The sequence below is a fragment of the Cnephaeus nilssonii genome, assembly GCF_951640355.1.
Source record: "Cnephaeus nilssonii genome assembly, chromosome: 11".
NCBI classification, from domain to species: Eukaryota; Metazoa; Chordata; class Mammalia; order Chiroptera; family Vespertilionidae; genus Cnephaeus; species Cnephaeus nilssonii.
This window is the reverse complement of record NC_137082.1, coordinates 81,703,603-81,718,845: the sequence shown is the minus strand read 5'-3', so window position 1 is coordinate 81,718,845 and position 15,243 is coordinate 81,703,603. Positions and strand designations below refer to the sequence as shown.

At 39.3% G+C, this 15,243-nt stretch overlaps 1 protein-coding gene across 3 annotated transcripts in view; it reads right to left on the bottom strand.

The window, feature by feature from the left end:
* Positions 1-15,243, bottom strand: part of ARK2N (arkadia (RNF111) N-terminal like PKA signaling regulator 2N) — a 65,136-nt gene that overhangs the window by 41,257 nt on the left and 8,636 nt on the right. For all 3 annotated transcript variants that reach the window (XM_079785091.1, XM_079785090.1, XM_079785092.1), the window contains exon 2: positions 496-1,276. In XM_079785091.1, coding sequence (XP_079641217.1) covers positions 496-1,207 — 712 coding nt within the window. In that variant the 5' untranslated portion in view covers positions 1,208-1,276. The remainder of the gene's footprint in view (positions 1-495; positions 1,277-15,243) is intronic.

Sequence of the window (15,243 nt, the reverse complement as noted above, 5' to 3'; positions counted from 1 at the left end):
AAGCACATAAAACTACTGTTTTAGGAGAAACAGTTATTAGAGAACTTTAACGAACGATAAGACATGTGATTTCAGACACCATAAGCTCAAGTGTAGTGGCTATATAATAAAGCAAGGTGCCTATTCCTGAGGATAATGTACTTAGTAATAATGCTGAGCAGTGAGTATACATCTAAGCAGTGCTAAAAAAGCAATGATGAAAGTTCAGGTAATATGTTACAGAGAAAGAGACATGAGAAGTTCCATTATTTAAAAATAATCTTGTCCCTATCATTAACTTTTTTTTTTTTTTTTGCTAATGTGCTAAAGTGCACTGGAAACCTCAGAATAGGTTTTTTTTAAAATTGGACATGTCTTGTTAATACACTGCAGTCTTCAAATTTACACAGAGCTGCAGGTCTCTTGGATTTTTTCAAGTGTCACTCATTTAACTGAGCCTGAAAGCTGAGAAATGCCATCAGGTGCTCTACAGTCAGTTTAAAAAACATCCTCTACCTGGTATCTCTGCAGTGATTGTCTTGCTGCTCCCTGAAACCTCTTCATCATCATCTGATGAGCTCGTGCTTGAGTCACAAGTCAGGTCACTATCACTGGTACTACTGTCCTGCAACAGGTTATATTTCTTACGCGCAGCAGCTTCCCGTTTCTGCCTCAGTAGCCTGATTCTCTCCTTTTGCTTTTGGCTCCGGTGACCTTTAACCTTGGTGACTCGACCATTCTGTTTATCACTGGATTGCCGGTTTTTCTTGGCAGCCATAGTGGACGTTTCACTTTCAGATCGGGAACGTCGAGACTTGCGCCCAACTGTGGCACCAGACACGCCGGAAGGATCTCCTTCTACAGCTGTTTCTGCCTGGGAGGGTTCATTCTCTTCTGCAGAAGACAATGTATCTGAATCAGCCAGGTGACCACTAGAGGAAGGGGAAAGCATGCAGTGGTTAGAGGAGTCACTCTCATAAACTCGGCCAGTTGTCGGCTTGTCACTCTCTGTGGATGCTAACTGAGACTCAGAAGAGTCCCTTCTCAGTTCCATCAACAAGCAAGGCATTGAAGAAAGAACTGCAGAATCCACTACACCATCTTTCTGAATTTGAGATTCCAGTTCTACAGATCCATCTTCCTCCTTAGTTGTCTCTTGTTTGGATGTTTTTGGTGGGACTTCAGACTCAAGTTCTTCGACTTTTCCCACTGCCTCCTCCATCTTCATTTCAAACTTTTGAGTTAATCATGGAGCAGGGTCAGGGAAACTATGTTAAAGATGCAACAGGAAAGCAACCTGGGCAAAAACACACAAAATCAACAAAAAGAAATGGCAAATTATTTAATTAACACAATATGCCTACCTTTCTAAGTGGGTAACAAAAGTTATCATCATTCAGGCTTTTAAAATATATATGCCTTAATATATTCATCAACAGTCAAATTCAAAAGACTTAGTACTATCAAAATACTAGCATACACAGCTACCAAAAATGGCACAATATTAATCCTCTGTTCCTGAACTTGCATGAACAGCAAGCAATCAAACAAGGATTTTCAACTCTAAAACTTAATTTCATTTGTTTAAGAAAGAGATTCTCAAAATTATGATATAGTTAATATGTACATTTTGGGTTTAATATAAATGGAAAAGAATGCTTAAAAACTGATCTAGAAAACAAGTTAAATTAAATGATTACTTTTACACTCAAATCATCAAAGAAAGGCAAAGGGGAAGTTACAGTAGAGTCGAATTCAATGTACCCTTATATTAAAAAAAAAACAAAAAACCACACACCCTTCAACTAGGTGCATTTGGCAAATGCACAACCAAAGTAATTATATGCATTGAACCTGTCTGCCATTCCTCCCAATAGAAGTTGCTCTAGAGGGCATTAAGATGAAAGGCCTGACTGCTATTTCTTTAGTACTCCTAGTTCCCACAGTACTATGACGCTGAATATGAGTCTAGTGTTTAAACATGTTTTATTTAATAAACAATAGCCACTAAATACAGATCAACTACTTTGTGAACCCAGAAAACCTAATGCACTCTATTCCAAGAATGACTTAAGGCAGTGGTCGGCAAACTCATTAGTCAACAGAGCCAAATATCAACAGTACAACCATTGAAATTTCTTTTGAGAGCCAAATTTTTTAAACTTAAACTTCTTCTAACACCACTTCTTCAAAATAGACTCGCCCAGGCCGTGGTATTTTATGGAAGAGCCACACTCAAGGGGCCAAAGAGCCGCATGTGGCTCGCGAGCCGCAGTTTGCCAACCACGGACTTAAGGGATTTAAGAGAAAATACCCTACACACATTTTCCACCTTATATGCTAACTTTAGAAACTAACATTATTACCCTATTCACTGTGTGTGCTACAATTCCACTTAATCATGGAGAAACAGGACATAATCTTTAGCCACCAGAGTAAGGACCTATACAGTGTAAACTTTATTAACTGACAGTTTTTAAGAGGATGCTAAAAATGTGCAAAGCAAGTAAATACCTCACCCTATAATATGTGATGTTAAAGAAGGCAATTATCATAATGTCCCATAGGTCAAAGACAAAATATTAAGCTAGATAGTATGCTAGTCAGGTGCAATGAAACATCATCAGCCCTGGCCGGGTAGTTCAGGTGTTTAGAGCATCGTCCTGTTACGCCAAGGTTGCAGGGTCCATCCCTAGTCAGGGCACATACAAGAATCAACCAATGAATGCATAACTAAGTGGAACAACAAATCAATGTCTCTCTCTCTCTCTCTCAAATTAATCAGGAAAAAGACATCTCCATCACTTGACTCCAGGTTACTTGACAGTTAAAATATACCGTAGGCAGCAACTAGAAAATATCTAAAAAACCTTTTATTAATCTAACATGCCAAGCCTACTTTTTGCTTAGTATGAACACAAATTTTTTTATATACCTGGGTTTTTTGTTTGTAATGTATTTTTATTAATTTCAGAGAGGAAGGGAGAGAGAGATAGAAATATCAATGATGAGAATCATGGATCGGTTGCCTCCTGCATGCCCCACACTGGGGATTGAGCCCGCAACCTGGGCATGTGCCCTGACCGGGAATTGAACCTCCTGGTTCCTAGGTCAATGCTCAACCACTGAGCCACACCAGCTGGGCTATACCTGGGTTTTTTGTTTGTCTGTTTTTCATGGCTCTCATCTCAGCTACTGATAAAACAGGCATTTGAAGGAAGTTTCCTTAATTAATTCATGAAAATAAATGTTCCTAGTGTCTATGAATGTTTTTATTAATTTAAAACAACCCAATGTGTAGCCTATTTCATAAGCATATTTGCATCATTACTAATTTTTAAATTAAATGAAAATAAGCATAAATTTTATTCCCAACACCATTACAAAAGGAATGTTACACCTCTGAAAGCCAATAGAGAGAATAAAAGTTAAACCAACAAACTGCCAGTGTCATAAATGAAGCATACTGGCAACACAAACAGGAAATAAAATATTTGCCCAGCCAGTATGTCTCAGCTGGTCGAGTGTCATTCCATGCACCAAGAGTTCACCAGTTTGATTCCTGGTCAGAGTACATGCGCAGGTTGCGGGCTCATCCCCAGTAGAGGTGTACAAGAGGCAGCCAATCAATATTTCTCTCTCATCAATGTTTCTCTCTCTCTCTCTCTCTCTCTCTCTCTCTCTCTCTCTCTCTCTCTCTCTCTGAAATCAATAAAAACTATTTTAAAAAATAATCATAGATTAAACTCATTATATTAAGGAGAAAGCTAGCCATACTTTTTATGGGATTCCAACAGATATTTGTATTACATACAAGATAATTTATTAACATGTTATTAACATCCAGGACAAAAAAAAAGTAGTCTTAATAGTCTTACAGGATCTCAAATTCAAAACTTAAAAAAATAATAATCATAGATATGAAATACACCCAGGAATGAGGAATAAACCAAGATCTTCTAATTGAATAAAAATGAGAGTTAATTCTTCTGTAGAGAATGAAGTTATATATTCTGGAATAAAGCTTTTTCTTAAAGCTGAAATATCTGAGAAATATATGAAATTAATGTAAGCCATAAAGCACAAGCATCAAGTCTCAAATTAACTCTAAGAGCAGAAGGTACTGAACTTTTTCAAAATATAACATTGAGTTGAAAATTTTAAGTTTATTAAAATAACCATAAAACTCTTGTTTCTTCTGTAAATAAACTGTGTGGGTAACACAAATTAATCTAGAATCTACTGTAAGAAAACATTACAATATCAATGTCTTTCAATGACACACGAATCAAATAATTATCTTTCATTTCAACTTCCTTAAATTTAAGTGTTTAAGGTTTATAATGACTTCTGGCCCAGGTGGTGTGGCTCAACAGTTCAGCATCTAGGAGACAGCAGATTGATGTCTCTCTCATCGATGTTTCCATCTCTCCCTTCCTCTCTCTCTCTCTTAAAAAAAAAAATAAAAACATTATATATAATGACTTCTGCTACCTAAAAAACACTTATATATGTCCAAATCTATCAAAAATACTGGTAACAACCATAAATAGGACACAAGTAATTAGCTTATCATGGTATGTCCATGCAATGTGGCCACAAAGAATGGATTCTTTATAAACTAATATGGAGCAATGTTCAATATGTAAGGTTAAATAAATAAAAAATGTACATTATACCATTTGTGTATGTAAGGAACAAAATTATATGTAAGTTTATCTATAGATGCACAATCCCTCTGGGAGGATCCTGATGAAAATGGTAACACCAACTACCTTGGCAACAAAAGAAAATAAATCAGGAAATAGAAGTCAAAGACTTCTTACTGGATGTAGTTCTGTACCTCTTGAATGTTGCATCACGTACAAGCATTATCTATTTAAAAACCCACTCTAACACAATAGTCTACTGAAAAGTCTTCTGAAGAAAAAGAAGCTATGCTTCTGCTCATAACACCATTCAGGTCAAATGTGGTCAGTAAATTCTACTAGAATTTTCCCCTATACTGGAATTTTGTTATAATTCATAAAACACAGGGGGAAAAAGTCACAGGAAGTGGGAATACAAGCTCTGACATAACTCCCTGCCATGGAATAAAAATAAAGTACCCTAAATACAGAGGGAAAAGATGTCATATGTACCGATTAATCTTCCCAAACAACCAGATTTACTGCTTTTGGTAAGGGGGATAGGGGGAGTATTTATTGTTTTTAGTGGGAAGGAAAAAGTATTTTTTTAGTAGAAGTAGTCAAAGGTAGATGGCAGTAAAAAAAGGAGAATCATCAAATGGAAATTGCAGCTTTTAAATGAGATAAAATGTTCTTAACCCTCTGGTTTATTGTTCACTGAAAATTTACAATGAAATAAGATTAAAACATCTCCCCCATGCTGTTCTTCCCTCTAATCTAAAGACAATCCTCTTCTATATGGATATCTACACTAATAAAAGAGAAACATGCAAATTGACCGTACCTCTGCTATGCCCACAAACCATACCCATCGGCCAATCAGGAGTGAATATGCAAAGTAACCCAACAAAGATGGCGGCAGCCACGGAGCTGGAGTGAGCAGGAGGCTTGCGTTGCCCCTGGCAATGGAGGAAGCCAAGCTTCCTGCCCGCCCTGTTGGGCCCTGGCCTCCGCTCAAGGCTATAAAGTTTCAATTATAGAAGATAAATAAATCCCAGATATCTGCTTCCAGCTGGCCCTGGCCTCCGCTCAAGGAGGCACTGAAAAAAAAGAAACAGAAAAGAAAAAATGGAGGGGCTGGGAGCTTGGGTCATCAGGGACCATGGCCAGCCTGCAAACAACCATCAGCCCCTCACCCAGGCTGGCCAGGCACCCCAGCGGGGACCCCCACCCTGAAGGGGGGTGTGGCCAACCTGAAAACAGCCCGCAGCCCCTTACCCAGGCTGGCCACACCCTCATGGGGTGAGGGTCCCCACTGGGGGGCTTGGCCAGCCTGCAAACAGCCATCAGCCCCTCACCCAGGCTGGCCAGGCACCCCAGCGGGACCCCCACCCTGATCCGGGACACCCTTCAGAGCAAACCAGCTGTCCCCCACCCGTGCACCAGGCCTCTATACTAACAAAAGGATAATATGCTAATTAGACTGTGAGACCTTCCAGGAAACCTTCTGGATGTTCTTCTGGACAAAGCCATGGTGACGGGGCCGAGGTAGAGGCAGTTAGAGGCCAAGAGGGGAGGGCAGTTGTGGGTGATCAGGCTGGTGGGGGGCAGGGCCATTAGGGGTAAGCAGACCAGCAGGGGAGCCAGTTGGGGGTGAACAGACCATCAGTGGGGGTCAGTTGGAGGTGATCAGGACAGCGGGGCGGGGGGTGGGGGGGCAGTTTGGAGTGAGCAGGCCGGCAGGGGAGGACGTTGGGGGTGATCAGGCTGGCGAGGGGGAGGCATTTGGGGGCGAGCAGGCCGGCAGGCAGAGTGGTTAGGGGCAATCAGGCAGGCAGGCTTGCAGGTGAGCAGTTAGGAGCCAGCAGTCCCGGATTGGGAGAGGGATGTCCGACTGCCGGTTTAGGCCCGATCCTTGTAAACTAGGCAGTAGGACATCCTTCGAGAGGTCCCAGATTGGAGAGGGTGCAGGCTGGGCTGAGGGACACCCCCTCCCCCCGTGCACGAATTTTGGGCACCGGGCCACTAGTATATGTAATACAAGCCTAAGCGACCATTATGGCAGAACGACCAGACCGACGAGTCGCTATGATGCACACAGACCACCAGGTGGCAGATGCTCAATGCAGGAGCTGCCCCCTGGTGGTCAGTGCGCTCCCACAGGGGGAGCACCACTCAGCCAGAAGCCGGGCTCACGGCTGGCGAGTGCAGCAGCGGTGGCAGGTGCCTCTCCCACCTCCACGGCAGTGCTAAGGAGCAGCGAGCCTAGAGTAAGAAGCAAGCAGACAGGCAGTAAGGAGCTAGGGGTCCCGGACTGTGTAAGGGTGCAGGCCGGGCTGAGGGATGCACGCACGCGCGCACGCACACACACATACAGTGTACGTTATATTATCATTCCCCTCTCACCTCCCTCAAGCCCTACATTAGTGATTGTTCCTTGGCATTCATCAACATCTCACACTCAACTAGAGATCCATCCATCCATCTGTTCTTTCATTTTTTAAAATCCTCCTTCTGCATATCTCAATCTCTTATTGCCCCCTTCAGGTACCACTCTTCTTTCAAAGCCCTTATTAAGAGAGCTGTCTAAACACCCTCCCTCTATTTCTTTACCTCTCACATTCCCTCTCCAACCCAGTCCCATCTGATATCTGCTTCTATAAAGCTAGTAGAACAGTTCTTACCAGGGTCATTAAAAACCCCCATATCTCTAATCCAACACACAGTTTGGCCCTCATCCTAATGTCTAAGCAGTATCCTATGCCTAACTCACTCCCTCTCCTTAAACTGTCTTTCTTTATCTCCCAGGTCTCCTACTTTTCTTGTAATACCTTCTCAGTCTACTTTATAGGCTTAACTTCCTCTATCAAATCTCAGTAGTTAGTCCTAGTCCTAGATCCTTTACTCACCCACTCAAGTGACCTCTTCTACACCTAGTTTCCAATACCATCCCTATATTAGTAATTTTATTACTCCATCTCAGGCTTTCTCTGAGCTCTATACAAGTCTACCAAATAGCCACCTGACATCTCCATTTAGATTTCACAAGAGCACCACAATCTCATGTCCAAAACCAAATTAGTCATCCAAGGCCTTCTCTAGCTCAGTAAATAGCACCACTATTATCTCAATTGCTCTTGTCAAAAACCTAAGGGTTATTTTTGATAATGCCTTCTCCTTTACTCACTATATCCCATCACTCACTAATTTCTATTAATCCCACCTCCTTAAATTTCTAGCCTGTCCACTATAATTCATCTCCATTGCCAATCACTCTAAGCACAACCTCTGCCATTTATTTTCCAATGTTATGACTGATAATCATCTCCTGTCTCTCTGTATTCAGTCTTGGTATGGCCTGTTCTCCATACAGCAGGACAACATTTTCACAAGGTAAATGTGACATGTTAATATGAAGAAGCACTTTTTTAAGTTACACATATATAGAAAGTATTTTTTTAATACCATATCAGGTTAAGATGGGGAGATGACCAAGTGGAAAGTAGTTAAAGGCCACTTGAGCTTTATCTTAAAAAGGGTTGCACGTAATAATTTTTAAAACCAGCTGTTAATTCTGGACAATCAAAATAGAGCTTTGTTTTTTTTTCCAGTCCTTGTACTTGATAAAAAAAACTAAGATGAAGACAGGTAGAAGAGTTAAATCACAGAAAAAAAGGAGTACACTGCCCCCTCTGAGGAGACAGGGAAGTGGGAAGTATAAGGCTGAATGAGGCTACTGTGAAAATCTAGAGGGAGTTTGTTTCATGTCAGACCTCATTCTTGGTCAACAAAGCTTAATACAAGGTGAAAGAGAAGGCAAGTTTGGGAGTTTGTGAAAAATGGAACATATGTCACAGAAAATCTGACAGAGAATGTAAGAGTCAAAAAGAACAAATCACGATACTCAATTTCCAAACTACAAATGGACCATTTCTCAAACTAAAAGGGCCACAGGAGGAAAGAACAGATTGCTCTCCCCTGCTCAAAATCTCTGCCACATCTCCCCTTTCATTTAGGCCCACTCACACCCTACCTCTCTCCAGCTATAAAGAATGTCACATAAACAGTTTTTTCAGATCTATGACCTTTCACAATTATATTTGTGCCTGCTTTCTTGCCAGTACTCATCACAAATATCAGAATAAATATTACTTCCTTGGGGCAGCCTTTGGTACTTTACCGAGTAATAAAATCCCCATAATAAACATTTTTCACAGCAAAATGGCAATGTAAATCCAACCTTATTAATAATTACATAAATATTAGTAGCCTAAACACTCCAATCAAAAGGGAGAGATCATCAGGCTAGATAAATAAGATCCAACTCTACAATAGACATGACTTACATTCAAAGATATACTAGACAAAATAAATAAATAAACAAGCAAACAAATAAAAAAAGATACACTAGACTGAAATAATGGAAAAACATACTATTCAAAGAGCAACTATGGGAGAGCAGAAATGTCTATATCAACATCAGACAATATTACAATACAAAGAGGGACGCTTCATAATGATACAACATTTAATATATAAGAAAATATAATAATTATACATGTATACATACATATAAAAATATATGTACTTAACAGGCTCAGAATACATGAAACAAAAACTAACAGAATAAAAAGGACAGAGCTAATTCAACACTAATGTATTTCAATTCCTCATTCTAAGTGGATAGAACTAGACAGAAAATCATCAAGAATATATATATATATATATATATATATATATATATATATATATGGCTAATATGCAAATTGTGCAGTTGCTGTCACAATGTTTTCCGGGCCAGCGTCAGTTAAGGCACTATAACATGCAGTGGCCACCAGGGGACACACATGCAGGTGAGCAGGCTGCGGGGCGGGAGGGGGGGGGGTGGCGGGAGAGATCGGGACCCCAGCAACTGTCCTCCCCTACAGGCCTGGGTCCCCTTCAACTGCCCTCCCCTGCAGGCCTGGGTCCCCCTCAACTGTCCTCCTCTGTTGGCCTGATCGCCCACAACTACCTTCTCCTGCTGGCCTGATCGCCCATAACTGCCCTCCCTGGCTGGCCATCTTGTGTCTACATGGAGGCGGCCATCTTTGACCACATGGGGCGGCCATCTTGTGTGTTGGAGTGACAGTCAATTTGCATATTACCTCTTTATTAGATAGGACATTAGAGGCACGGTGCATGAATTCGTGCATGGGTGGTTTCCAGCCAGCCTGGCCAGGGGGAGGGGACTTGGGTGGTTAGCCGGCCTGCCTGCTGGTAGAACTCCTGGTCGAGGGGACAATTTGCATATTAGCCTTTTATTTTATAGGAGGATATATACTAGTGGCCAGATTATTATGCGTTCAGAAATCATAATAATCTGGCCACTCAGTGTATATCGAACACATCATTCCTTGGATAGTTACTGACATATACAACTGAAATAAAGATTTGGACATTACCAATAAAAATAGAAATGGTAGCTGAGTATAACAGTTCATCCAGGGAAAAGCATCAAATGAACAGAGAAAAGACTTCAATAGACTTTAAAATAAAATAAAAAATTTTAAAGCAAATGAGTTGCTTTATTGTATAAAATAGTAGGTAAGAATTATCTTGTTATCTTGCAGGGAAAAAAAATATAAAGATATCCATTAAAAGCATGCACAGAAGAGCCCCAGCTGGTTTGGCTCAGTGGATAGAGCATTGGCCTGTGGACTGAAGGGTCCCAGGTTCGATTCCAATCAAGGGCACATGCCCAGGTTGCAGGCTCCATCTTCAGTGGGGGGTGTGCAGGAGGCAGCCGATCAATGGTTCTTTCATCGATGTTTCTCCCTCTCCCTTCCTCTCTGAAATCAATAAAAATATTTTTTTAAAAAAAGCACGTACAGAAGAAAGACTTCCTTCTTAGATATATTCTCACATGTTTAATAACTTCCTATAGACTCAGAACTGTAAAAAAAGGAACATGATTAATGGGATCTTATCTAAGAGCAACCATACAGGAAACCCTCCTGAGGGTTTTGACACAGCAATGGATAAAATCATTGAGCGTTCAACATAAGAAAGCCTTGCCTTTCAATTTTACCACTTTCAATTATACCCCTTGTGAGCAACAACCATCATTAACTATTCTTTAACACCACTACCCTGACACAAACATGAATGAATAAACTGAAACTGTATTGTCCTTCCTGATGTGACAAATGCAAACTTAAGTCATTTTCTGTTACAAGTTTATGTTGCTACAGGCACTTTCCGTTGAAACCACAAGCTGACATAAGCATAGCCCATTAAATTAAATTGCTTCTAGGCAAGATTTTGCTCTACAGTCATGTAAAATGGTACATTCTAATTGCTAACACTCCTGTATCTGTTTATTTTATAACACCACCCTAGAACTCCTAAGAAATACAAATAGCTAATAACTCAAATACAATATATATGAACCAGTTAACTTACACTGATTCTCCATGTGTAGTATTAAATTCATGAATTCCTACTTGGCTCTCTTGCACAAAACAATATTCTAACCTAATATTTAGACAAAAAAGTAACTTTGGAGGGTCAGTGTTTTACTAACAAAACAAGAATGATTTTTCACACTAGAGTAGAGGCTCTAACACTTCCTTGTCAAATAAATTTAAGTTAAAAAAAAAAAAAAACTTCTAAGCGATCCTGTCTATTGCCTTGCAATTCAGGATAATCCAAACAGAATACCAGTTTTATCTAATCTAGCTTCAAATACCAAGTGATAGGGCTTACATATACCGACTTCCCTAGAGAACATTGTTTCAAATTGAATTTATTGCATAGTATTTTTCAAGATTAAGTTTACTGTAGTCCTTCATTTTATTTAAAATTGATAATAAAAATTCTGTCGCCCTAACTGGTTTGGCTCAGTGGATAGAGCGTCGGCCTGCGGACTGAAAGGTCCCAGGTTCGATTCTGGTCAAGGGCATGTACCTTGGTTGCGGGCACATCCCCAGTAGGGGGTGTGCAGGAGGCAGCTGATCAATGTTTCTTTCTCATCGATGTTTCTAACTCTCTATCCTTCTCCCTTCCTCTCTATTTAAAAAAAAAAAAAAATCAGTAAAATATATAATTTTAAAAAAATAAAAATTCTGTCTATATCTGTGACCAACAAAAGTATCCAACATAAAAACAGTCCACAAGAAACACACTAAAGATCTACCTTTCAGATGAGTCGGCTTATTTTGAATATTTAAATTCTTTACCCACTTCCCGCCACCACCCCCCCCTCAAAAAAAATCTATACCCACAAATTTACAAAAGTACCACTAAGTGGGTGTTAGGCCACTATAAAACAAACTTGGGTACTAAGTTCTCTGCTCTTTAAATCAAAATTGATTCTGTCCTCTAAGTTGTTTTCTTTTTTAAGAAACATTTTATTTAAATATTAGCACAGAAAAGTCTACACACATCATAAGTATGCAGTTGGATAGAGCATCATCCCAATACACCAAGGTTGACTCCCTGGTAACAGCACTTACAAGAATCAACCAATGAATGCATAAATAAGTGGAGCAATAAATGGCTATTTCTCTCACCTCCTCTCTCTCTAAAATCATATTTTTTTAAAAAGTATGTAAATTCATGGATTTTTTTTAATTAATATATCTATTTAGTGAGCACACAGATACAGAATATTTCCAAAATCCTAAAGCCTTCCTGCTACCCTCTGGCCAATACCTGCCCCTCAAAAGTAATCATTATTCTGACCTTTATCACAAACCAATTCTTCCTGTTCTTAAACTTCAAGATAATATAAATAAATGGGAAGATATTCTGTGTTCATGGATTGAAAGACTCATTATTGCAGAGATGGCAATTCTTCCCAACTTGATCAATAAATTCAATGTATTCCCAATCAAAATTCCAGCAAGGAATTTCATAGATAATGACATATGGGTCCTACATTTATGTAGAAAGGCAAAAGACCCAGAATAGTCAACAGAATACTGAATGTTGGAGGACTGACACTACCCAACTTCAAGACTTATAACGTTACAGCAGTCAAGACAGTATAATTCCAGCCAACGAACAAATACATAGATCGATGGAACTGAATACAGAGAGCCCAGAAATAGACCCATAGTCAAGTGACCTCTGACAAGAGAGCCAAAGTAGTTCAATGGAAAAAGTCTCCTCAATACATGGTGCTAGGACAACTGAACATCCACATGGAAAAACATTAATCTAGAGACAGACCTTTAAAAAAAAAAATTTCTATTGATTTTAGAGAAAGGGAGGATAGATAGAAACATCAAGCAGAGAGAATCATCGATCCTGCACTATCCCTACTGGGGATCGGGCCCACAACCCAGGCATGTGTTCTGACCAGGAATTGAATGGTGGTAACCTCTTGGTTCCTAGGTCAACACTCAACCACTAAGCCACAACTGCCGGACCAAAAATCAATAAAGACATAGCCTCAGATGAGAATTTAAAAAAAAAAAAGAAAAGCTGTAGAGAGCCAGTACAAAGGGAGAAAAATAGTGCCCAGTTATCAAATGAGTTCCTACATCCAACTAGGCCAGAAGCTAGTTGCATATTGGACTTATCAGTTAAATGAACCTACTGAATCTCATTTTTGCATTTTAAAAAAGGCATGTAAAGCTACTGTATATGTGTCTGTGCACACACTATAGTTATCTTCTGCATAAACATTTTCATAGGAGTTAGGTCATAGCATACAGAAAAACCACTGCATTAACGGCTCTACTTGTAGACTTTATGAAAAGGCAACGTAAGAACAATTTGCATTACCTTGGCCTTTGCTTCTCAGCATTGGAAAACTAGTGCTTTGAAATGGCACAACTGGTGCTGTTGATCAATTTTAGATACAATATAGTCAACCATGAATTAATTATCCAAGACCTCAAAGTTTTCAAAAAGTTTCAAGTGATATTTTAAAAAGCAAAAAGATAAAAGGCAATTTCAGTTTAAAATAAAACCCACTAAAAGACTGCTTCAGTCACTAGTCATTAAAAAAAGATAAAATCGATCCAGCCAGCATGGCTCAGTGGTTGAGCATAGGAGGTCATGGTTCAATTCCTGGTCAGGGCACATACCCATCCAGGACCAGGTTGTGGGCTCAATCCCCAGTGTGGGGTGTGAGGCAGCCAATCAATGATTCTCTCTCATCACTGATGCTTCTATATCTCTCTCTGAAATCAATAAAAATATATATTTTTTAAATCAATGAATGTTTTATTGCATATTTGTAGGATTTTTTTTTAATTGTAATTTTAAAAGTGGTCTATCCATACTAACATTATCTAAACAATTCTATTTAGGTTTGGGGAACTTTTATTATTATTATTATTTCAGAGAGGAAGGGAGAGGGATAGATAGAAACATCAATGGTGAGAATCACCGATTGGCTGCCTCCCGCACGACCCCTAATGGGGGGGATCGAGCCCACAATCCGGACATGTGCCCTTGGCCAGAATTGAACCTGAGACCCTTTAGTCCACAGCCCCTCCCCCCCCCCCCCCCCCCCCCACTGAACTAATAAACAGGCTAGGGCTAGGAACATTTTAATTATTTTTATTAATTATGGCTCAGAGTTAACCTGAAATGTATAATCCTCATTTCTAAGAAAAGAACATGTAGGTCAATGGCCAAGATATATTTAGATAAATTTAACAGGTATATTTAGAACAGTTTCTGAATTTCCAACCTGCTTCTTAAGCCAAGACTAGATCACGCTACACAAGTAGCTTCCTCTAACCAAAATAAAAGTTCTGAACCTCTGAATCTTTACAAAAGTTAAATTAGGTTACATATTTAAAAGGTAAGGTTTTAATACAGATCCCTTTAAAACACGTTTTCCTAATGTATTTAAAGTTTGTTATTTAAAATTTGGCTTTCCCCAAAAATATACAAGAATACATTTTGTATATAAATTAAGGCATACCTACATTTTACACTTTAGAAAGTAAAAAGAACTTCTTTGAAATTTTTTACTAAAAACAAAACATCCTTTGTTTTGATTAATTGTATACAAACTACACAACCACCATTTTTTATCATCTTTATATTGGAAGAAAACTGTAGTTTCCCATGTGCTTATTTTAAATTATGCCCAAGGCACACCAAATGGTTAATCAATAAAAATAAAAACTATGCAATATAAAGTGAAAAAGAGTTGCCCTGGCCGGTGTGGTTCAGTTGGATGGGTGTTCAACCTGTGCACGGAAAGGTTGCCAGTTCAATTCTGGACAGGACACATGCTCTGGTTGTGGTCTCAATCCCCAGTAGAGGGTGTGTGGGAGCCAACCAATTGATGTTTTGCTCTCACATAAATGTTTCTCTCTTTTCTCTAAAGTTCAATTAAAAAATAAAGAGGGAAGTAGTTATTCAGCAATAGAGTTGCAGTTTAAATAGCCTGCAACAATCAAGTATAAACACATTTTTAAAAGTTATTTTTTAATAGGCTTAGCTTCAAAACCCTTAGCTGACTTACAGTTTAAATATTCAACTATGCATGTTTACTACTGAATCTGTGAGTCAAAAATGATGCACTCCTAGCACTAAAAATCAAAACGGACTATTTTTAAACTGCTGTAAAGACAGTTAGTTCTTGCACTAGCTGGTCTGGCTCGGTGGTCTGAGAGTCAGCCCAAGG